Source organism: Mobula hypostoma, chromosome 2, assembly GCF_963921235.1.
Source record: "Mobula hypostoma chromosome 2, sMobHyp1.1, whole genome shotgun sequence".
In the NCBI taxonomy this organism is placed as follows: domain Eukaryota; kingdom Metazoa; phylum Chordata; class Chondrichthyes; order Myliobatiformes; family Myliobatidae; genus Mobula; species Mobula hypostoma.
In genome coordinates, this window is record NC_086098.1 from 118,817,941 (window position 1) to 118,840,681 (window position 22,741).

Genomic DNA, 22,741 nt, shown 5'->3' on the forward strand with positions numbered 1-22,741 from the left:
TTCAGAGAAAGTTGTTCAGGCTGCTACATAAACAACATTTAAAGGCTATGTGGATAGGAAAGGTTTAGAGAGTTATGGGCCAAGCTTAGATGGGCACCTTGGACTATAGAGTCATAGAAAAGTACAGCACGAAACAGGCCCTTCAGCCCATCCAGTCCATGTCAAACCATTAAACTGCCTCCTCCCATCGACCTGCACAGGGACCATAGCCTTCCATACCCCTACCATCCATGTATCCAAACTTCTGTTCAATGTTGAAATCAAAATCACATCTACTACTTGCACTGACAGCTTGTTCCAAACTCTCACAACCCTCTGAGTCAAGAATTTTCCCCTAATGTTCCCCTTAAACATTTCACCTTTCACCCTTAACCATGACCTGTAGATGTAGTCCCACCCAACCTCAGTAGAAAAAGCCTGCTTGTATTTACTCTGTCTATACCCCTCATAATTTTGTCTACCTCTACCAAATCTCCCCTCAATCTTCTACTTTCCAAGGAGTAAAGTCCTCGCCTATTTAATCTTTACTTATATCTCAGGTACTCTAGTCCCAGCAACATCCTGGTAAATCTTCTCTGTACTCTTTCAACCTTATTTACATCTTTCATTTAGGTAGGTGACCTAAACTACATAAAATACTCCAAATTAGGCCTCACCAATGTCTTATACAACTTCAACATAACATCCCATCTCCTGTACTCGATGCTTTAGTTTTTATGAAGGCCAATATGCCAAAAGCTTTCTTTACGACCCTATCTACTTGTGACACCACTTTCAATGAATTATGGATCTGTATTCCCAGATCCCTTTGTTCTACCACACTCCTCGGTGCCCTGCCATTATAAGTCCTGTATAAGTCCTACCCTGGTTGGCCCCAGCATCTTGCACTTATCTGTATTAAATTTATCTGCTGCTTTTTCAGCCAGTCCAGATACCACAGCAAGCTCTGATGGTCTTCTTTGCTGTCCACTCTACCCTCATATGTTTGGATAAAGGATGTATTTCCATACTGTATGAATCTATGATGTTCAGCTAAAGGGGCTGTTCTACTTTCTTCCAGACTCATTCATTAAATAATGATGTTACATTTGCTACCTTTTTAATCTGTGAGAATCATTGAAGAGGATGTGAATGTTTTTGAAGTGAGAATCAGTATATCCACTATTGCTACAGGTTTTTTTTGTAGACTTGGTTGGCAGATGACACACATGTAGAGCCACCTTCTTGCAGCTCCAGCAACTTGGGTCAAATCCTGACCTCATTTGCTGTGATTTGCATGGGTTTCTCTGGAAGTTTCAGCTTCCTCCTACAAAAAATGTGCAGAGTAGAGTAACAGGTTAATTGGTCACTGTGAATTGCTCCTAATTTGTAGGTGAGTGGGAGAATCTGAGGGGCGGTGTTGACGAATTAGGAGAGGAAAAAACTGCCATTGATATAAATGGGAACATTAGGCTTGGTGCTGACCTGATGGATCAAAAACCTTTTTTCTTTATTATGACTCCATTACATTCCTTTGTCAAATAAAACTAATGCTTCTCTTTTGTTCTCAAATGTTTTCAGGAAATTTTTGTCTTTCATGAAGGCAGATACAAAATAATTGCTTAGTTTCTGCAATTTCTGTACAGTAGCATAGCGGTGAGTGTAATGCTTTACAGCACCAGTGATCAGAAGATCAGGGTTCAACTCCTGTCAATGTCTGTAAGGAGTTTGTATGTTTGCCCTTGACTCGTGGGTTTCTTCTGAGTGCTCTGGTGTCCTCCCATATTTCAAAAGAAGTATGGGTTAGGTTTTGTAAGTTGTGGACATGCTATGTTGGTACCAGAAGCATGACGATACTTGTGAATGGCCCCAGTACAACCTTGGACTGTGATCATTGATGCAAATGATGCATTTCACTGTAGGTTTCGATGTACATGTGACAAATAATGCTAATCTTGGCCTGCTGTGTTCACCAGCAACTTTGATGTGTGTTGCTAATCTTTAGAAGTAATGCAGGGGTTCCCAACCTTGGATCCATGGACCCTTTGGTTAATGGTAGGGGCATAAAAAAGGTTGGGAACCTCTGAACTTATTTGGCTGTATTTTTGCTTTTTTATATATCCATGGAAGCTTTGCTGGTTTTTGTTTTTTGTAACATTCTTTTATTCTGCTTTTCTTCATCATTGATTTGGTTCTCTTTAGTAAATTCTGAAATGTTCCCCCAATTTTTAAGTTTACTGCTGTTTCTGGTAATAATATTAGCCTTTTCCTTTAATTAATGCTATCTTTAATCTTCCTTGTTTGTAATGTTGAGATCAATTTTCCTTTTGGGTTTTTATTCCTTACAGGGATATACATATTTGTTAAAAGGCATGTATTTTTTAAAAAAACTGCATCTTGTAAAGCACTTAAAAACTAGTTTTCCTGCTTGACTTTTAGGGAAGATATAGAGAAGCAAGGGAAAACAGGAGTAAGTTGTTTGATCAGACGCATCATTATATCATGGAAATCATGGCCAGGTACTTGGCAATAGAGAAAGCTACAGTGGAGGAGTTTGTTCTGGATTCGCTGTCTGTAAGTGAAGTTTACCTATTATATTTAAAATTTACAAATTAAATTTTTTGCCACATTAAGGTTTTTTTTGTACACTTGTTTTCCTGTTTCATTGCACATAATTTATTTTGCCAAATTTTCTCTCATCCTGCTTTTGGAAACTGTAAAGATTCGGTGTCATGACTAATTATGTGGCAGTTGGTTTTGATCTGAGCCTAAGGTGAGATGTTTGCATATTTTAGTTTGGAGAAACACAAGATGGTTGTAGGCTAGAAGGAGGCCACTCAATTCAGTACTAAAACTATGTCAGAGCAGAAAATGCTGGAAGTGCTCAGCAGGTCAGGCAGCATCTATTTTTAAAAAGAGTTAATATTCAGGTAGAAGAATGAGAAAAAGATAATTTAAAGTTTGATTAGGGATGTTCATTGTAGTTTTAATCTTGGGGAGTCCTGTCTTAAAAAATTGACAGAATTTTTTTGAGGTGATAACTCAGCATATTGATGAAGGGAATGCTGTGGATGTTGTCAGCCTGGACTTTGACAAGGTCCCATATGGTAGGCTGGTCCGAAAGGTTTGAGCTCACCTGGACTAATGCAAGGTTTTGGATCAAAGCATTGACTTGCACCTTTTGTCTCTGTAGATGTATTTCTAAAAGCCTTCTGCTTTTGTTGTTCTAATACTTGCTTCCACCTTGGTTTTGTGGTTTTTAAATGACTGATGAGGCCAGCATAGGAACAGCAAACATTACAATGGATGGAGCAGGAGGCCCCTGAAGAGGGTTTGGTAAAAGTCTGTGAGGCAGTGCAGAGATATTTTGTATTTACAATAAATGGCCTTGAGATTCTTCCTAACACCAGATTGCTGCTGCCTCATTTTAAGTGGTTTTGACCAGTGATTCCCAAGAATCAGTGGGGATACTGTGCTTTTCTCCAGTAATCTTTTCACCTGACAGAGCTTGGGCAATTTGTAGCACAGAATGGGGTCCGTTGAGGCTGTGCTAGCTGAGTGGTTTAGATGGTGCCATCCTCTTCATCTTTGCCACGTGTTTTTATTTTAAGCTACTTAGCTAATTCTCTTTTGAATATTGCTATTGCATCTGCCTCCACAATTCCTCATGACAGTGTATTTCAGATTCTAATCACTGCATGTAAATGTTTCTCTGCTGCTTTTGGTTCTGCTAATCCCCTTTGTGATGTCCTCCGATTCTTGAACTTCACAAATGGAAGTTTTTCCCTCCATATAGTCTGTCTAGATTATTCATACATCTATCATCTTCTCTAATTTCTTACTCTCATCAGTTATCTTCGTCCATATAGACAATATCCACTGCTTCGCTTTCATCAACTTTCCTAGAAATATCCTCGCAAAACTCTGTAAGATTGGTTAGACACAACCTACCTTTCACAAAGCCATGCTAACTATTCCTCATCAATCCCTGTCTTTCCAAATACTCGTATCCGCTCTCTTAGAATACCTTACAATAACTTTCCCGCTACTGATGTAAGGCTCGCCAGCCTATGATTTCTTGGTTTATTCTCAGAGCCTTTCTTAAAGAGCCGAACAACTGTAACTGTCCTCCAATCCTCTGGTACCTAAGGATGATTTAAATATCTCTGCTAGGGCCCCTGCAAGTTGTGCACTTGCCTCCCACAGGGTCCGTGGGAACACCTTGGCAGGATCTTGGAATTTATCCACCCTGATTTGCCTCAAGACAGCAAACACCTTCTCCTCTGTAATCTGTATAGGGTACATGAAGTCCATGCTGCGTTGCCTCACTTTTATAGACTCTGTGTCCATCTCCCAAGTAAATACAGGTCCAAAAAAATCCATTTAAGATCTCCCCCATCTCTTTTGGCTCCATGCATGGATTACCATTCTGGTCTTCCAGAGGATCAATTTTGTTCCTTGCAATCCTTTGGCTCTTAACATATCTGTTGAATCCCTTAGGATTCTCCTTCACTCTGCTAGGGCAACCTCATGCTTTCACTTAGCGGTCCTGATTTCTTAAGTGTGTCTTGCATTTCTTGTACTCCATAACATCCTCATTTGTTCCTACCTGACTATACCTGCTATACTTACCGCCTGTCGTGCCGCTGGCGCTTGGGATAACAATGAAGGTCCTTCATCTTCTGTACCAATTTTTTTTGATCAGTCAGGGTTGTTAGCCCTAAACTGAACCCCTAAACCTGGAGGACCAGGTTCTATCTGGGCTCTACCCTCTGACCTGGGTGACCCTATCAAGAATCAAAGCACAAGGCCCCGACTCCAGCCAACATAGCTCTCCGGGTCATTGAGGCATCAAGCTTCCAAACCCTACGGTAAGGTTGTGGTCCTGTTGGAGGACCTGCTATGCATCTCTTTTTTTTCGTTAACCAGGGCCTCAATATATCTGAAGTCAAGGTTCCCTAAACCTGTTATCCTAGCCTTTTATTCTGACAGGCACATATAAACTTTGTACTCTCAAAATTTCACTTTGGAAGACCTCCCATTTACCAAGTACACCTTTGCCTGAAAACAGCCTGTCCCAATCGACACTTGCCACATCCTTTCTGGTACCATCAAAATTGGCCTTTTTAGAAGCCAGTTGAAAATCTCAACCCGAGGACCAGACCTGTTCCATAATTACCTTGAAACTAATGGCATTATGATCATTAGATGCAAAGTGTTCTCCTACACTAACTTCTGTCACTTGCTCTGTCTCATTTCGTAATAGGAGATCAAGTATTGCACTTCGTCATTGAGACTTCTATGTACTGGTTAATGAAACTTTCCCAGACACTTTTGACAAGCTCTATCCCATTTAGTCATTTTGCAGTATGGGAGTCCCAGTCAATATGTGGAAAATTAAATCACCAACTATCACAGTCTTGTGTTCCTTGCAATAATCTGTGATCTCTCTACAAATTCATTCCTCTAAATCCCACAGACTGTCGGGTGGTTTATAATATAGCCCGTTAATATAGTCATGCCTTTCTTATTCCTCAGTTCCACCCATAAAGCCTCACTAGTCCTTGTAGCTGAACTTCAGGTCTGAGGTGCTCATGTTGGGCCTGACCTTGACAGGTATCTCGATATGACAAGAAATCTGGCAAGTGTGGACTGGAACAGGCTGTTTTATGGTAAAGGTGTACTTGGTAATTGGGAGGTCTTCAAAAGTGAAAATTTGAGCATACAAAGCTTGTATGTGCCTGTCACTAGACAAGTTCTCCAGTCTGTCCTGACTGAGCACTGCTGGGATATTTTCCCCGACTAGTAACACCGCACCTCCCCCTTTAATCCCTCTTGCTCTATCAGGTCAAAAACAATGCAACCTTGGAATATACTTTATTGTTGCCAAACAATTGATACTAGAGCGTACAATCATCACAGCGATATTTGATTCTGCTCTTCGTGCTCCCTGGAGTACAAATCGATAGTAAATATTAAAATTTTAAATCATAAATCATAAATAGAAAATAGAAAAGGGAAATTAAGGTAGTGCAAAAAACTGAGAGGCAGATCCAGATATTTGGAGGGTATGGCCCAGATCCGGGTCAGGATCTGTTCAGCAGTCTTATCACAGTTGGAAAGAAGCTGTTCCCAGATTTGGCCATATGAGTCTTCAAGCTCCTGAGCCTTCTCCCCGGGAGAACAGGGACGAAAAGTGTGTTGGCTAGATGGGTTGTGTCCTTGATTATCCTGGCAGCACTGCTCCGACAGCATGCAGTGTAAAGTGAGTCCAAGGACGGAAGATTGGTTTGTGTGATGTGCTGGTCTGTGTTCACAATCTTCTGCAGCTTCTTCCTGTCTTGGACAGGACAACTTCCATACCAGGTTGTGATGCACCCCAGAAGAATGCTTTCTATGGTGCATCTATAAAAATTAGTGAGGGTTTTAGGGGACAAGCCAAATTTCCTTAGCTTCCTCAGGAAGTAAAGACCATAAGACAAAGGAGCAGAAGTCGGCCATTCGGCCCGTCGAGTCTGCTCCGCCATTTTATCATGAGCTGATCCATTCTCCCATTTAGTCCCACTCCCCTGCCTTCTCACCATAACCTTTGATGCCCTAGCTACTCAGATACCTATCAATCTCTGCCTTAAATACACCCAATGACTTGGCCTCCACTGCTGCCCGTGGCAACAAATTCCACAGATTCACCACCCTCTGACTAAAAAAATTTCTTCGCATTTCTGTTCTGAATGGGCGCCCATCAATCCTTAAATCATGCCCTCTCGTACTAGACTCCCCCATCATGGGAAACAACTTTGCCACATCCACTCTGTCCATGCCTTTCAACATTCGAAATGTTTCTATGAGGTCTCCCCTCATTCTTCTAAACTCCAAGGAATACAGTCCAAGAGCGGACAAACGTTCCTCATATGATAACCCTCTCATTCCCGGAATCATTCTAGTGAATCTTCGCTGTACCCTCTCCAACGTCAGCACATCCTTTCTTAAATAAGGAGACCAAAACTGCCCACAGTACTCCAAGTGAGGTCTCACCAGCGCCTTATAGAGCCTCAACATCACATCCCTGCTCCTATACTCTATTCCTCCAGAAATGAATGCCAACATTGCATTTGCCGCCTTCACTACTGACTCAACTGGGAGGTTAACCTTAAGGGTATCCTGTACGAGGATTCCCAAGTCCCGTTGCATCTCAGAACTTTGAATTCTTTCCCCATTTAAATAATAGTCTGCCTGTTTATTTCTTCTGCCAAAGTGCGTAACCATACACTTTCCAACATTGTATTTCATTTGCCACTTCTTTGACCATTTTTCTAATCTATTCAAGTCTCTCTACAGACTCTCCATTTAAAGGCACTGGTGGGCCTTCTTGGCAGTGGATTCTGCTTGGTTGGACCAAGTCAGGTCACTTGTGATATTGACCCCGATGAACTTAAAGCTTTTGACCTGTTCCACTTGCACACCACCGATGTAAATGGGGTTGTGCGGTCTCCTACTCCTTCTGAAGTCAACAACCAATTCCTTCATCTTATTGAGCCGCCAGTCCTGCCCCTCCTGTAACCAAGTCTCACTAGTGGCTACAGATACCATAATTCCATGTGTTGATCCATGCCCCGAGCTCATCTGCCTTTCCTACAAATATATGCAACTCCGAACATTAGTCCCACCATGCACAATCTTTTGTTTCCTGACTTTGACATAATTTTATCTACCGTCTGTCTGGAGCGAGCATAGAATGGATTGATCTCACTAGGGAGGGATATGTTGTTAACTGACTTTGCCTTGTAGCCCATTGTAGCATGCAAGCTTTGCCACAATTGACAGATGTTTGTAAGGCTAATATGAGCTTTGGCTTGGTCTCTTACAGTCTCTTGGCACATCTGATAGCTTTGTGAAGGTCATACCTAGATTTCCTGTCAGGGCCAGATCCAACTTGAGCACCTCAGACCTGAAGTTCAGCTATAAGGAAAGGATGGACAAATTTAGGTTATTTCCTCTGGAGCATTGGAGGCTGAGTGGTGGTCTGATAAATGTTTATAAATTTCTGAGAGACATAAATAGGGTAGAGAGGGTCTTAATCCCAGGGTGGAAATCTCATGCCAGAGGATATTGATTTAAGGTGAGAAGGGGGAACACTGAAAGATGATTTGAGAGGCAAGTTTTTAACACGAGTGGTAGTTGTCTGGAACATGCTTCCAGAGGAGGTGGAAGGCACCTACTTCTTCCAGAGAAGGCAAAAGAAAGGAAATCGTAGGCCAGTTAGCCTCTCAGTGGCTGGGAAAGTGTTAGAGTCTATTCTATTTTTTATATAATTTTTATTGAGTTTTCAAAGTAAATGAGAAAATAATATCTACCCTCCCCCCTCCCCTTAACCCTCCCCCCTGATATCTACTCCTACCTAAAGAGAAAGAAAAAGGAACCGCCTGAATATTGGAAGGTTTGCACATGCTCCATGGGATTAAAAATAAATTTAATATATATTTGTTACTTTCCCCAAGGAACCAGGATCTTTATCATCGGAGCTGTAAATAAGGGCTCCAGATATTCAACAATGTTTCATATTTATCTCTTAAAATCTAAAGCATTACGTAGCTTCTCAACTCTCATAGTTCCCTGGGGAATCCCTTTGAACTTCACCATGTTGCTATGTGTTTCCCTCCCAATCATCCAGGCAAAAAGAAAAAACAGATAAGATACAAAAAAATAAAAAACAAAATACCCCCCTACTAATGTTGTGAATGAAAAGATGCACAACACTACCCCCCTCCATTGTACGGGTCGTGGCTATTGCCACGCTTGCACAAATGAATAATGTAGCGATTGGTCAGTGTTTCTTCCAGCTCCCCCGTAACAAAAAATTGTATGTATATAAAAAAAATTAATGTCATTATTCCCAGCTAATATTCCTCAAATTATAACCTTTCTTCCCCTCCCTCATATAATTAATAATATTTTTATATATTCATCCGCCTAAAAATCCAACAGGTCTAATCCTTGATCCAGTCTTCATCTTCAATCCATCTCGCTCTCCTGGGTTTGTTCTTGTATCTGGTGAATATTAAAAGAATCTCATACAACTCCTCCGCTTTCCGTCAAAAAATCTTTTTTCTCCACCAGGCAAAAAAATTCTTCAAGGTTGCAGGATAACGCAATATAAATTGATAACCGTGATCCCATAGGGCTTTTTTTACTGGGTTAAATTTCTTCCTTTTCTTCAAAAGTTCATAACTTATGTCTGGGTAAAAAGAAATTTTCTTCCCTTCTATCATCAGTGGCCCTTTTCTCTTCTTGGCAGCTTGGGCAGCCGCCTGTAGAATCCTTTCTTTGTCTTGAAATCTTAAGAATTTTATTAAAATTGATTGTGGATATTGGTCATCTTGTGGTTTTGGTCTTAGAGCTCTATGTACCCGCTCAATTTCAATTGATCGGTGTTCCTCTTTCATTTGCAAGGTTTTCGGGATCCACTTTTGAAAAAATTCTATTGGATTATCTCCCTCTATACCTTCTTTAAGACCAACAATTTTAATATTGTTACGTCTACTAAAATTTTCCAACACGTCCACTTTCTCCAAGAGTCGATTTCTTTCCGTATTCCAGACAAGCACATCATTTTCTGTTTTTTTCCACTCTATTGTTAATATGCTCCATTGTTCTTTCCATCTTCTGAAGTTTCTTATCCATTTTATCCTGTCTTGTCATAGCTTTATCATAGCACATCTTCACGTCTCTAAGCTCTGTTCTTAATTTTCTTAGTTCAGCCATTAATTGCAATAAAGCCTCTCTTATGTCTCTGTCGTCTCCTTTACTTCCAGTCTCTTCCAGTTCTTCCTCCTCCTCTTCATCTGTATTCTCTGCGGTATCCAATCCTGACTCTGAGTCACTTTCAGTTGCAGTGGCCGTCGGTTCTTGTAGATTAAGTTGTGTCGATTTGCGCATGCGCAATTCCGGCATCTTCTTCCGAGAGACCGCTACTGCCGCCATTGCTCCCTGTTCTTGTACACCAGAGATAAAATACGTCTCCTACGCAGGAGATCCAACCTGAACCCGAGGCTCCATCGCTGCAGTAGGCCCTTTTTTCTTCCCATCTTGCGGCGACTTCACAACAACAGACTTCTTCTGTTGCGGTTTACGAAGCATATCGTAGAGTAGTCTTACGAAGTTTATAAGTAGTTTTCGGAAAGTATTTATTAACTTTGTTTAAACGGTACTTTGCTGATTTTTTACGGGAGAGCTGGATTTACACGTCTCAATCCCACGTCATCACATGATGCCCCCAGAGTCTATTCTTAAGGACGAGGTTTCCAGGTAGTTGGAGACTAAAGATAAAATAAGTCAAAGTCAGCATGATTTCTGTAAAGAGAAATCTTGGCTGACAAATCTGTTAGAGTTCTTCGAGGAAGTAAAAAGCAGGGTGGACAAACGAGAGGCAGTGGATGTCATTTACCTGGATTTTCAGAAGGCGTTTGATAAGGTACCACACATGAGGCTACTTAACAAGATAAAATCCTATGGCGTTACAGGAAAGATACTGGTGTGAATGACAACCAAGAGGCAGGAGGGGTGGGATAAAGGGGCCTTTTCTGGTTGGCTGCCAGTGACTAGTGGTTGTTCCACAGTGGTCAGTATTGGGACTGCTACTTTTCACATTGTTTGTCAATGATTTGGATAATAGAATTGACGGCTTTGTGGCAAGTATACCGCATTGGATACTGTTGGGGGGGATGACTTACCTGGGACAAGCTGCAGTAGCCGGATCTCTGGCACTGAGTCTGGCTCTGCAGTGCAGAAGGGAGGGTGGAAAAAGAGGAGAGCGGTAGTGATAGGAGACTCGATAGTGAGAGGTACAGATAGAAGGTTCTGTGGTCGTGACAGAGAATCCAGGATGGTTTGTTGCCTCCCGGGTGCCAGGGTCAAAGATGTCTCTGATCGCTTGCATGACATTCTGAAGTGGGAGGGTGATCAACCAGATGTCGTGATGCACATCGGTACCAATGACATAGCAAGGAAGAGTGAAGAGGTCCTGGACAGTGAGTATAGAGAACTTGGTAGGAAGTTGAAAAGCAGGACCTCGAGGGTGGTAATCTCAGGATTGCTACCTGTACTACGTGCCAGTGAGGGTAGGAATAGGATGCTCTGGAGGATGAACAAATGGCTGAGGAACTGGTGTAGGGGGTGGGGTTTCAGATTTTAGGATCATTGGGACCTCTTCTGGGGCAGGTGGGACCTGTACAAGAGAGACGGGTTACACTTGAACTACAGGGGGACCAATATCCTTTCAGGGAGGTTTGTTAGTGCTATTGGGGAGGCTTTAAATTAGATTTGCAGGGGGATGGGAACCAGCGTACCAGAGCTGACAGTGTGGCTGGGGTGAAAATAAATGATGTTAAAAGTTCAAGCAAATCCGCTAATAGAAAGGTTGTGAGTGGTGGTAAAAATCTTCTGAAGTGTATATATTTCAATGCTAGGAGTATTGCGGGGAAGGCGGATGAGTTGAGAGCATGGATTGACACGTGGAATTATGACCTTATAGCAATTAGTGAAACTTGGCTACAGGAGGGGCAGGACTGGCAGCTTAATATTCCAGGGTTCCGATGTTTCAGTTGTGATCGAGGCAGAGGAATGAAAGGTGGGGGAGTAGCATTGCTTGTTAGGGAAAATATTACAGCAGTGCTCAGGCAGGACAGATTAGAGGGCTTGTCTACTGAGTCCTTATGGGTGGAGCTGAGAAACAGGAAAGGTATGGCTACATTAGTGGGATTGTATTACAGACCACCCAATAGTCAACGAGAATTGGAAGAGCAAATCTGCAGAGAGATAGCAGGAAACATAAAGTTGTAGTGGTAGGGGATTTTAATTTTCCATATATTGATTGGGACTCCCATACTGTTAGGGGTCCAGATGGTTTAGAGTTTGTAAAATGTGTTTAGGAAAGTTTTCTAAATCAATATATAGAGGGACCAACTAGAAGGGATGCAATATTGGATCTCCTGTTAGGAAACGAGTTAGGACAAGTGACAGAAGTCTGTGTAGGGGAGCACTTTGGTTCCAGTGATCATAACACCATTAGTTTCAATTTGATCATGGACAAGGATAGATCTGGTCCTAGGGTTGAGGTTCTTAACTGGAAGAAGGCCAAATTTGAAGAAATGAGAAAGGATCTAAAAAGCGTGGATTGGGACAGGTTGTTCTCTGGCAAAGATGTGATTGGTAGGTGGGAAGCCTTCAAAGGAGAAATTTTGAGAGTGCAGAGTTTGTATGTTCCGGTCACGATTAAAGGCAAAGTGAATAGGAATAAGGAACCTTGATTCTCAAGGGATGTTGCAACTCTGATAAAGAAGAAGAGGGAGTTGTATGAGATGTATAGGAAACAGGGAATAAATAAAGTGCTTGAGGAGTATAAGAAGTGCAAGAAAATACTTAAGAAAGAAATCAGGAGGGCTAAAAGAAGACATGAGGTTGCCTTGGCAGTCAAAGTGAAGGATAATCCAAAGAGCTTTTACAGGTATATTAAGAGCAAAAGGATTGTAAGGGATAAAATTGGTCCTCTTGAAGATCAGAGTGGTTGGCTATGTGCAGAACCAAAGGAAATGGGGGAGATCTTAAATAGGTTTTTTGTGTCTGTATTTACTAAGGAAACTGGCATGAAGTCTATGGAATTAAGGGAAACAAGTAGTGAGATCATGGAAACTGTACAGATCGAAAAGGAGGAGGTCCTTGCTGTCTTGAGGAAAATTAAAGTGGATAAATCCCTGGGACCTGACAGGGTGTTCCCTCGGACCTTGAAGGAGACTAGTGTTGAAGTTGCAGGGGCCCTGGCAGAAATATTTAAAATGTCGCTGTCTACAGGTGAGATGCCGGAGGATTGGAGAGTGGCTCATGTTGTTCCATTGTTTAAAAAAGGATTGAAAAGTAATCTGGGAAATTATAAGCCAGTAAGTTTAACGTCGGTAGTAGGTAAGTTATGGGAGGGAGTACTAAGGGACAGAATCTACAAGCATTTGGATAGACAGGGACTTATTAGGGAGAGTCAACATGGCTTTGTGCGTGGTAGGTCACGTTTGACCAATCTATTGGAGTTTTTCGAGGAGGTTACCAGGAAAGTGGATGAAGGGAAGGCGGCGGATATTGTCTACATGGACTTCAGTGAGGCCTTTGACAAGGTCCCGCATGGGAGGTTAGTTAGGAAAATTCAGTTGCTAGGTATACATGGAGAGCTGGTAAATTGGATTAGACATTGGCTCAATGGAAGAAGCCAAAGAGTGGTAGTAGAGAATTGCTTCTCCGAGTGGAGGCCTGTGACTAGTGGTGTGCCACAGGGATCAGTGCTGGGTCCATTGTTATTTGTCATCTATATCAATGATCTGGATGATAATGTGGTAAATTGGATCAGCAAATTTGCTGATGATACAAAGATTGGAGGTGTAGTAGAGAGTGAGGAAGGTTTTCAGAGCCTGCAGAGGGACTTGGACCAGCTGGAAAAATGGGCTGAAAAATGGCAGATGGAGTTTAATACAGACAAGTGTGAGGTATTGCACGTTGGAAGGACAAACCAAGGTAGAACATACAGGGTTAATGGTAAGGCACTGAGGAGTGCAGTAGAACAGAGGGATCTGGGAATACAGATACAAAATTCCCTAAAAGTGTCGTCACAGGTAGATAGGGTCGTAAAGAGAGCTTTTGGTACATTGGCCTTTATTAATCAAAGTATTGAGTATAGGAGCTGGAATGTTATGATGAGGTTGTATAAGGCATTGGTGAGGCCGAATCTGGAGTATTGTGTTCAGTTTTGGTCACCAAATTGCAAGAAGGATATAAATAAGGTTGAAAGAGTGTAGAGAAGGTTTACAAGGATGTTGCCGGGACTTGAGAAACTGAATTACTGAGAAAGGTTGAATAGGTTAGGACTTTATTCCCTGGAGCGTAGAAGAATGAGGGGAGATTTGATAGAGGTATATAAAATTATGATGGGTATAGATAGAGTGAAGGCAAGCAGGCTTTTTCCACTGAGGCAAAGGGAGAAAAAAACCAGAGGACATGGGTTAAGGGTGAGGGGGGAAAAGTTTAAAGGGAACATTGGGGAGGGGGCTTCTTCACACAAAGAGTGGTGGGAGTATGGAATGAGCTGCCAGACGAGGTGGTAAATGCGGGTTCTTTTTTAACATTTAAGAATAAATTGGACAGATACATGGATGGGAGGTGTATGGAGGGATATGGTCTGTGTGCAGGTCAGTGGGACTAGGCAGAAAATGGTTCGGCACAGCCAAGAAGGGCCAAAAGGCCTGTTTCTGTGCTGTAGTTTCTATGGTTTCTATGATATGAAGATAGGTAAGGGGTAGATAGTGCTGAGGAGGCAATATGATTGCAGCAGGAATTAGATGAATTGGAAGAATGGGCAAAAGAGTGTCAGATGGAGTACAGTGTTGGGAAATATATGATCATGCTTTTTGGTAAAAGGAACAATAGTGCGTACTATTATCTAAATGGGGAGAAGGTTCAAACATCAGAGGGACTTGGGAGTCTTCGTGCTGTACTTGGAGTATTGTCAACAGTTTTGGGCCTGACATTTCAGAAAGGATGTGTTTTTCATAGAAACATAGAAAACCTACAGCACAATACAGGCCCTTCAGCCCACAAAGCTGTGCTGAACATGTCCCAACCTTAGAACTACCGAGTCTTTATCCATAGCCCTTTATTTTTCTAAGCTCCATGTAGCCATTCGGGAGTTTCTTAAAAGACCCTATCGTTTCCGCCTCCACTGACAGCCCATTCAACGCACTCACCACTCCCTGCGTAAAAAAACTTATCCCTGACATCTCCTCTGTACCTACTTCTAAGCACCTTAAAATTATGCCCTTTCATGCTAGCCAATTCACCTCTGGGGAAAAGCCTCTCATTATCTTGTACCCCTTTATCAAGTCACCTCTCAGCCTCTGTCGCTCTGAGGAGAAAAGGCCGAGTTCACTCAACTTATTCTCATAAGGCATGCTCCCCAATCCAGGTAACATCCTTGTAAATCTCCTCTGCACCCTTTCTATGGTTTCCACATCCTTCCTGTAGTGAGGCGACCAGAACTGAGCACAGTACTCCAAGTGGGGTCTGACCAGGGTCCTATATAGCTGCAACATTACCTCTCGGATCTTAAACTCAATCCCACAATTGATGAAGGCCAATGCACGGTATGCCTTCTTAACCACAGAGTCAACCTGTGTAGCAGCTTTGAGTATCCCATGGACTTGGACCCCAAGGTCCCTCTGATCCTCTGCACTGCCAAGGGTCTTACCATTAATACTATATTCTGCCATTGTATTTGACCAACCAAAATGAACCACCTCACACTTATCTGGGTTGAACTCCATCTGCCACTTCTCAGCCCAGTTTTCCATCCTATCAATGTCCCATTGTAACCTCTAACAGCCCTCCACACGATCCACAACACACCCAACTTTTGTGTCATCAGCAAGTTTACTAACCCAACCCTCCACTTCCTCATCCAGGTCATTTATAAAAATCACAAAGAGTAGGGGTCCCAGAACAGATCCCTGAGGCACACCACTGGTCACTGACCTCCATGCAGAATATGACCTGTCTACAACCACTCTTTGCCTTCTGTGGGCAAGCCAGTTCTGGATCCACAAAGCAATGTCCCCTTGGATCCCAAGCCTCCTTACTTTCTCAATAAGCCTTGCATGGCGTAACTTATCAAATGCCTTGCTAAAATCCATGTACACTACATCTACGGCTCTACCTTCATCAATGTGCTTAGTCACATCCTCAAAAAATTCAATCAGGCTCGTAAGGTATGACCTGCCTTTGACAAAGCCATGCTGACTATTCCTAATCATATTATGCCTCCCCGAATGTTCAAAAATCCTGCCTCTCAGGATCTTCTCCATCAACTTACCAATCACTGAAGTAAGACTCACTGGCCTATAATTTCCTGGGCTATCCCTACTCCCTTTCTTGAATAATGGAACAACATCCGCAACCCTCCAATCCTCTGGAACCTATCCTGTCCTAATTGATAATGCAAAGATCATTGCCAGAGGCTCAGCAATCTCCTCCCTCACTTCCCACAGTAGCCTGGGGTACACCCCGTCCGGTCCCAGTGACTTATCCAACTTCATGCTTTCCAAAAGCTCTAGCACATCCTCATTCTTAATATCTACATTCTCAAACTTTTCAGTCCACTGCAAGTCATCCCTACAATTGCCAAGATCCTTTTCTGTAGTGAATACTGAAGCAAAGTATTCATTACGTACCTCCGCTATTTCCTCCGGTTCCATACGCAGTTTTCCATTGTTACACTTGATTGGTCCTATTCTCTCATGTCTTGTCCTCTTGCTCTTCATATATTTGTAGAATGCCTTGGGGTTTTCCTTAATCCTGTCCGCCAATGCCTTCTCATGGCCCCTCATGGCCTTTCATTGGAGAGAGACCAGAAGGGGTTCATGAGGATAATTCCAGGAATGAAGGGGTTAACATATGAGGAGCATTTGTCAGCTTTGAGCCTGTACTCACTGGAATTTAGTAGAATACCTGGGGTGATGGGGTGGAATCTCATTGAAACCTACCGAATGTTGAAAGGACTAGATAGGGTGGATGTGGAGAGGATGTTTCCTATGGTGGGGTATCCAGAACTGGAGGGCACAGCCTCAAAATTGAGGGGTGACCCTTTAAAACAGAGGTAAGGACGATTTTTTTTTCACCCAGTGAGTAGTAAATCTGTGGAATGCTTTGCCACAGACTGCAGTGGAGGCCAGTTCTGTGGGTATATTTAAGGCGGAAGTTGGGCGTTTCCTGATTGGTCAGGGCATCAAAAGATCTGGTGAGAAGGCCGGTGTATGGGGTTGAGTGGGATCTGGGATCAGCCATGATAGAATGGCAGCGCAGACTCAATGGGCTGAATGGCCTAATTCTGCTCCTATGTCTTATGGTGGAAGTAGCAGATACAATAGCAACTTTTGAGAGGCATTCAGACAGATCCTGAACAGGCAGGGAATAGATGGATACAGACCATCTGCAGGCAGATGGGATTAATTTTGATTCACATCATGGTTGGTGCAGAGTTGGAGGGCGAAAGGCCTGTTCCTGTGCTGTACTGTGTGGTGTTCTGTTCCAGGGAGAATGACTCCAGATTCTCCAGTTTAACTGTACCAGTATAACTGAAGCCTTTATCCCTGGGTTAACTTCATTTGCTGTCTTCTGTACCTTTCTTCCTGAAGTGATGCCCAGAAATGGACACAAAACTCCACTTGTACCTAAACCAGTGTTTTATGGTGATTCATCATAAAGCCCAGGATTTCCTTTTTTTAACCTGCCCTGCAATGTACAGCAACTTATGTACTTACTCCACATAATCCCCCTTGTCCTGTGCTCTTTAAAATGGTGCCCTTTTGTTCTTTCTGTCTGAATGTAATATTTTTTGCCATTAAGTTTGTCTACTAGCCACCTGCCCTTTCCAGCATATTATATTTGAAAAGATGGCTTTGATTCTCTCCCATAATGTCTGGTTTGATGTTTCTCACATTTTTGTTTATCTATATACTACTAAAACTCTCATGCTCTTCTGTCTGTTTGTCTGTTTGTGACCTCCAATTAGCGCAAACGGTGCATTACAGCGGCACTTTTTTTGGCTAAATGGAATTAAAATGTGCTAATTTACAGAATGCAGGCAAAGTTCCGGGTTAAATATTTGTATAAAATTGCTCATTCGCAGAAATCAACAGGCTCATTTCACCCGAGAGACAATCCGCCATCATAGCAATCGGGATGCGACAGCCCGACGCATGCGCATGGCCAGCCTCAGCAGCAACACCTACTGGAGCAAAAGGGCAGGACGGCTCTATTTCAAGGGGTCACATTCTGCTAATCACCATCAGCATGTGCAGGATTGGGACAGATCTAACTGCCACCCATCAATAAGAGATAATTTAATCTTATTGTAATGATGCACTTCGAGACAGCCATAAAACCCTTTGCTGCAGTCAAAGGACACCGGTGACTACATCACATCCATTTAGGAGAGTGCCAACCACATCACCAAGAATAATCAGCGTCCTTTGGTGTTAGTACTTCGTATCTTCTATCCAGCATTAGGGTAAAAAAAAATGGTCAGCCTAATTATGCCGCATGGAAAGGGAAGGGGGACATTATGGTTAAGAGATGACGCCAAACGTTGTCGGGAAGTGGCAAGGAGAGGGAGAGAACAAGAATTGGATGAGGCCAGGGCCGCACGACTCCAGGATCAAAGAGTCAAGACAAAAATAGATGAGAGAAGAAGGGACAGAGGAGGAGAGGCATGCACGTCTCCAGGATCAGAGACAACAACAAACAGCAGAAAAGCTGAAGAGGTGGGGGATGAAAGGGCTGCACGTCTCCAGAATGACAAAAACAGGCACAGTTGGAGGAGAGAGGAAGAGACAAAGGAGCTGAGAAATGCACGTCTCCAGGATCAGAGACAAAGAACAAACAGCAGAGATGAAGAGACAGGGAATGAATGGACTGCCTGTCTCCAGAATGACAATGAGAGGCACGAGGGTGGCAGATAAACCAGAAATAATACCATCAAAAGTGTCCTTCGTTAAATGAGGAGGAGCTATATTTGCTTTGCTACACGTCGTTCTTCTTTAATAAACTGAGGTTTTCTACTTCAGTTTCCAAAACAAAGTGATACCAATAGCATTCAGGAAAATTTAATGTTCATTCTGGTCTCATCAGACTGCACAACCCTTCTCTCAAAGGGTGCCCTAACGGGTCACTCCGTTGTCTAGTACTTTCTATTCTTTTGTGCCGTCACTCTGCATCCAAATTGTGATATTTTTTAAAGGAGAAATAATTAGTGTATGTGTTGTTGACAATAGCACCATTTGAATGTATCATAGTTAAAAAGACTGTGGGGGTGGGGAGAAGTAATCACCTGGAAGATGAATTCACCTACATTTCACTCATTTGATTGTAAATGTTTTTAAATTGCTGCATTTATCAAGCTTTGCATATTTAAAATAGTGGCCTTGAGAGGCAACCAGGTTTACAAGCTAAAAAATCACAACAGTTGTCTTGATACTAATAGCCACAAACTTACTGAACAGCTATGATAGTTATACTTTTATTTATGATTTCACAGAAAAAAATAAGCTTATTTGGAAGAAAATCAGTGTCATTATGATATTGATCTTGGTTTTTTTAATTTTAATGACAGGATTAATATTGAATAGTACTTAAATATATTTCATAGAAATCTATTGTGGTTTGAAAAAGTTATTACTATGATATTTTTCATTTTCAGTTCCAACCTTTTGATGACTTCTTTTCGAAAGGAGGCTTAAAAACACTTGCGTTCTTTTTCCAAAACGCTGAACCACCACCAATAGGTAAAATTTATTAATGGCACAGCAAAGATCACAAACACTCAGTCATTCAAGTACTGTGATGTTACTTGTATTGTAGTGAATCAGTAATTGAGTTCAGTTCTGCATGTGATTTGAATGCTTAACCATTGTGACCATACAGAACACAATGGAGAAAAATAGTGTAAATTCATGACATTTATTATATTTTGTTTTAATGGGAAGGGAGGGTTTAATCATTTTGTTAAGTGAGAAACATAGAAATACACTTAAAACAAAACAACTTAGGCACTTGGCTGAATATGTTTCTTTTGGCAAATTGTACCTTTATAGTTTTCTGTTTCTATAATTTTCCAATGGTTTACATTTTGAGTGGACACTTGATCTGCTTCTCATAGACAACTTGTTAAGCATTGTCAGAAGTAAACTAGTTAAAAAACCCATCCGATAATCAGTACAACTGTGTAATCACTGGATTTAGAGTGGGTACACATTACAATACTGTATTTTCTAATTACACTTCTTTTGCTCCTTTAATATTTATACCTGAAAGACTGCATTTATAATTTTGATAATCTTTTGAATATGTGAAATCACAAACTATGGTTTCATAGAAAGCCATGCTTTAGTAAAAACACTGTCGAAAAAGGAAAAATACTGGTCCACTGTTGGCCTGACATCAGTTTTTGAGGAATTTTTACAGGCTCTCTCTGGGTTACAAATGCCTGATTTATGGGGAGCTGTAAATTTAAGTGAGCTTCCATAAATATTAATAAATTCAAATGCGAACTGTTTTTGGAAAACAGTGTTTACAGGTAGTCTTCCCACAGTAAATAGACACTATTTCCCCTTAAGGCTATCGGTTTTTCTGTGGGAGGCCACTTAAACAACTTCGTTTGGAAATTGACTACCAATCACATTTTATATGCCCTATTAAGCAATGTCACATCCTCTGATACTTCAAACCCATCAATATCGGCCGTTGAGTGTGACATCCTGATTTCATATTATTGTAATTAGGCAGGGGAAGAACATAAGTAAGATGTTGATGTTAATTAGTGCTCATCAACACCATGGAGATGTGATTACCATACTGAGCAATTTTGCACATTTTCTGACTTGGGGGAAAAAATGAACGTACGGCTGTTGTAAAAATGAAACTCATCTGTAAGTGAGTTCTGCCTACATTGGGAAAATATTAACAGAAATTAATAACAGTATTTGGCAACCAACTTGGATTTATGAACGGGAAACAATGAGATTAGAAAGCTGGGTATTGGGGAATGTGGTGCATTGAACTTTCAGAAGAACTTTCTAATCTCATTGTTTCCCGTTCATAAATCCAAGTTGGTTGCCAAATACTGTTATTAATTTCTGTTAATATTTTCCCAATGTAGGCAGAACTCACTTACAGATGAGTTTCATTTTTAAGGTTATTTAAAAAATGTGTACAAGGAATTGGGGAAAATATTGGTGTGGATTGAACAATGGTAAGTTGGGGGAATCAGGGTGATGCCGCTATCCACAATCTGTATCAATAATCTGAAGGGGAGTTTCAAATTTTTAATACAATATAAAAGTTTATCAATTTAGGGTAACAGTGTGAGTTGTGAAGGGGTTGCAAAGAAGTTTCAAGAGGATAGGCAGTCTAATAAATGAGTGAGGTCATGCTCTTGTACCTCTAGCAGGTAGGAGTTGTAGATTTGGAAGGTATTGTCTTTGAGTGCTGCACCTCTTGCTGTAGATGGTACAATATTTTGTTAATGTACATTGGTTGTGGAGTGAGTGAATGGTTGTACCTATCAGGTGGGATGTTATATACTGCATGCTGCTGAGCATGAATGTGGTTGAAACTACATTCATCCAGGCAAGTGGAAAGTATTCCACCACATTCTTGAGTTGAGCCTTGTAGATGGTAGACAAGTTTGGGAAGTTTGGTGATATACTATCAGCAGGTTTCCTAGACTCTGGCCTGCTCTTAGAGTCATAGAGCAATAGACACAGACACAGGCCCTTTGGCTCAACTAGTCATGCCACCATGTTGTTCAGTCAGCTTGTCCCGCTTTCCTTTGTCTGGACCATATTCTCTAAGTCCCTCCATGTACCTATCCAAGTACTACTTAAATGATACTATTGTACCTGCCTTAAGCACTTGCTGCCTCATTATCTGAGGAATTGTGAATGGAGTTGAACGTTGTGCTGTTATCATTGAGCATTCATATGTCTGACCTTACAATTGAAAGGTTATTAATGAAGCAGCTGAAGACTGTTAGACCCAGGAATGCTCTGAGGAACTCCTGGCTGAGTTGATTGACCGTGAACCGTCATAATTATTTTCCTTTGTGCTAGGTATGATATCAACCCACAGAGGGTGTCTACTCAGATTCCCATTGATCAGTATTAGCTGTAAGGAGAAGTCAGATAAACTGGATTGTTTTCTCTAGAGCATCAGAGTCTGAGGGGCAACTTCATACATGTATGAAATTGAGAGGCAGAAGATAGGTGGTCAGAGTCTTTTTCCCTTGGTGGAAATGTTGGGTTAATATAATAGGGCATAGATTTAAGGTAGAGGGCAAACATTAAAGAAGATTTACAAGATGGGTTTTTACATAGAGAGTGGTGGGTGACTGGAAGAGGTGGTGGAAGCAAGGTTTAAGAGGCAACTATGTTCCCCCATTCTCTGACTGTTCATGTTCAGGCTGATGGGATTCATTTGGAATGACATTGTGGTCATTTGGGATGGCATTGTAGACACGTGGGCTGAAGGCCCTGTCCTGTATCGTAGTGTTCTGTGTTATATGATTCCAGTTTAGCCAGGGTTCCTTGATGCCATTCTTGATCAAATTCCTCTCACTTCAACTCTGCAGTTTAGCCCTTTTGTCCATGTTTGAGCTGAAAATGAGGTCAGGAACTGGAGGAATCCAAACTGTGTGGGGTGGAATTCAGTTTCAATCTGCAAGTGATGATTTAGAAATGTTTGGAAAGATTTGTGGCTGTGGAATTTGTTCTGCACCTTATTGGAGAAGTGGAAATGACTGTAGATGAATATATTAAAAAAAAGAGATTCTGCCTGAAAGGGCTTCTGGCATTCCTGGAAGAGAAGTGGCAGTAAATGATATAGTAATTAAAATTCAAAGTAATTGTTTTCTCTCCTATTATTCTCATTAATTTATTAACTATATTGGTCTGTAAACATTGGGATTACCTGGCAACACCCTGTCAGAGACATTCCTTTTGTCCTATCTATCTAACCCCAATCCAATTTTTCACCATAAAATGTTAAATCTTGTTTCATTGTTGCTGTCTGACCTGACTGAATTGATGTAACTGTTACAAGCTGAATCTGCAACCTCTGTATATTTGCCTCTATATATTTTTTAATTCAACATTTAACTTGATGGTGTAAAATGTGCACA

At 41.5% G+C, this 22,741-nt stretch overlaps 1 protein-coding gene across 1 annotated transcript in view; it reads left to right on the forward strand.

The window, feature by feature from the left end:
- LOC134357425 (dynein axonemal heavy chain 8-like) overlaps positions 1 to 22,741 on the forward strand; it is a 62,092-nt gene that overhangs the window by 19,067 nt on the left and 20,284 nt on the right. The window contains exons 3-4 of the mRNA XM_063069002.1: positions 2,419 to 2,553; positions 19,265 to 19,349. Of these exons, the coding sequence (XP_062925072.1) occupies positions 2,419 to 2,553; positions 19,265 to 19,349 (220 nt within the window). The remainder of the gene's footprint in view (positions 1 to 2,418; positions 2,554 to 19,264; positions 19,350 to 22,741) is intronic.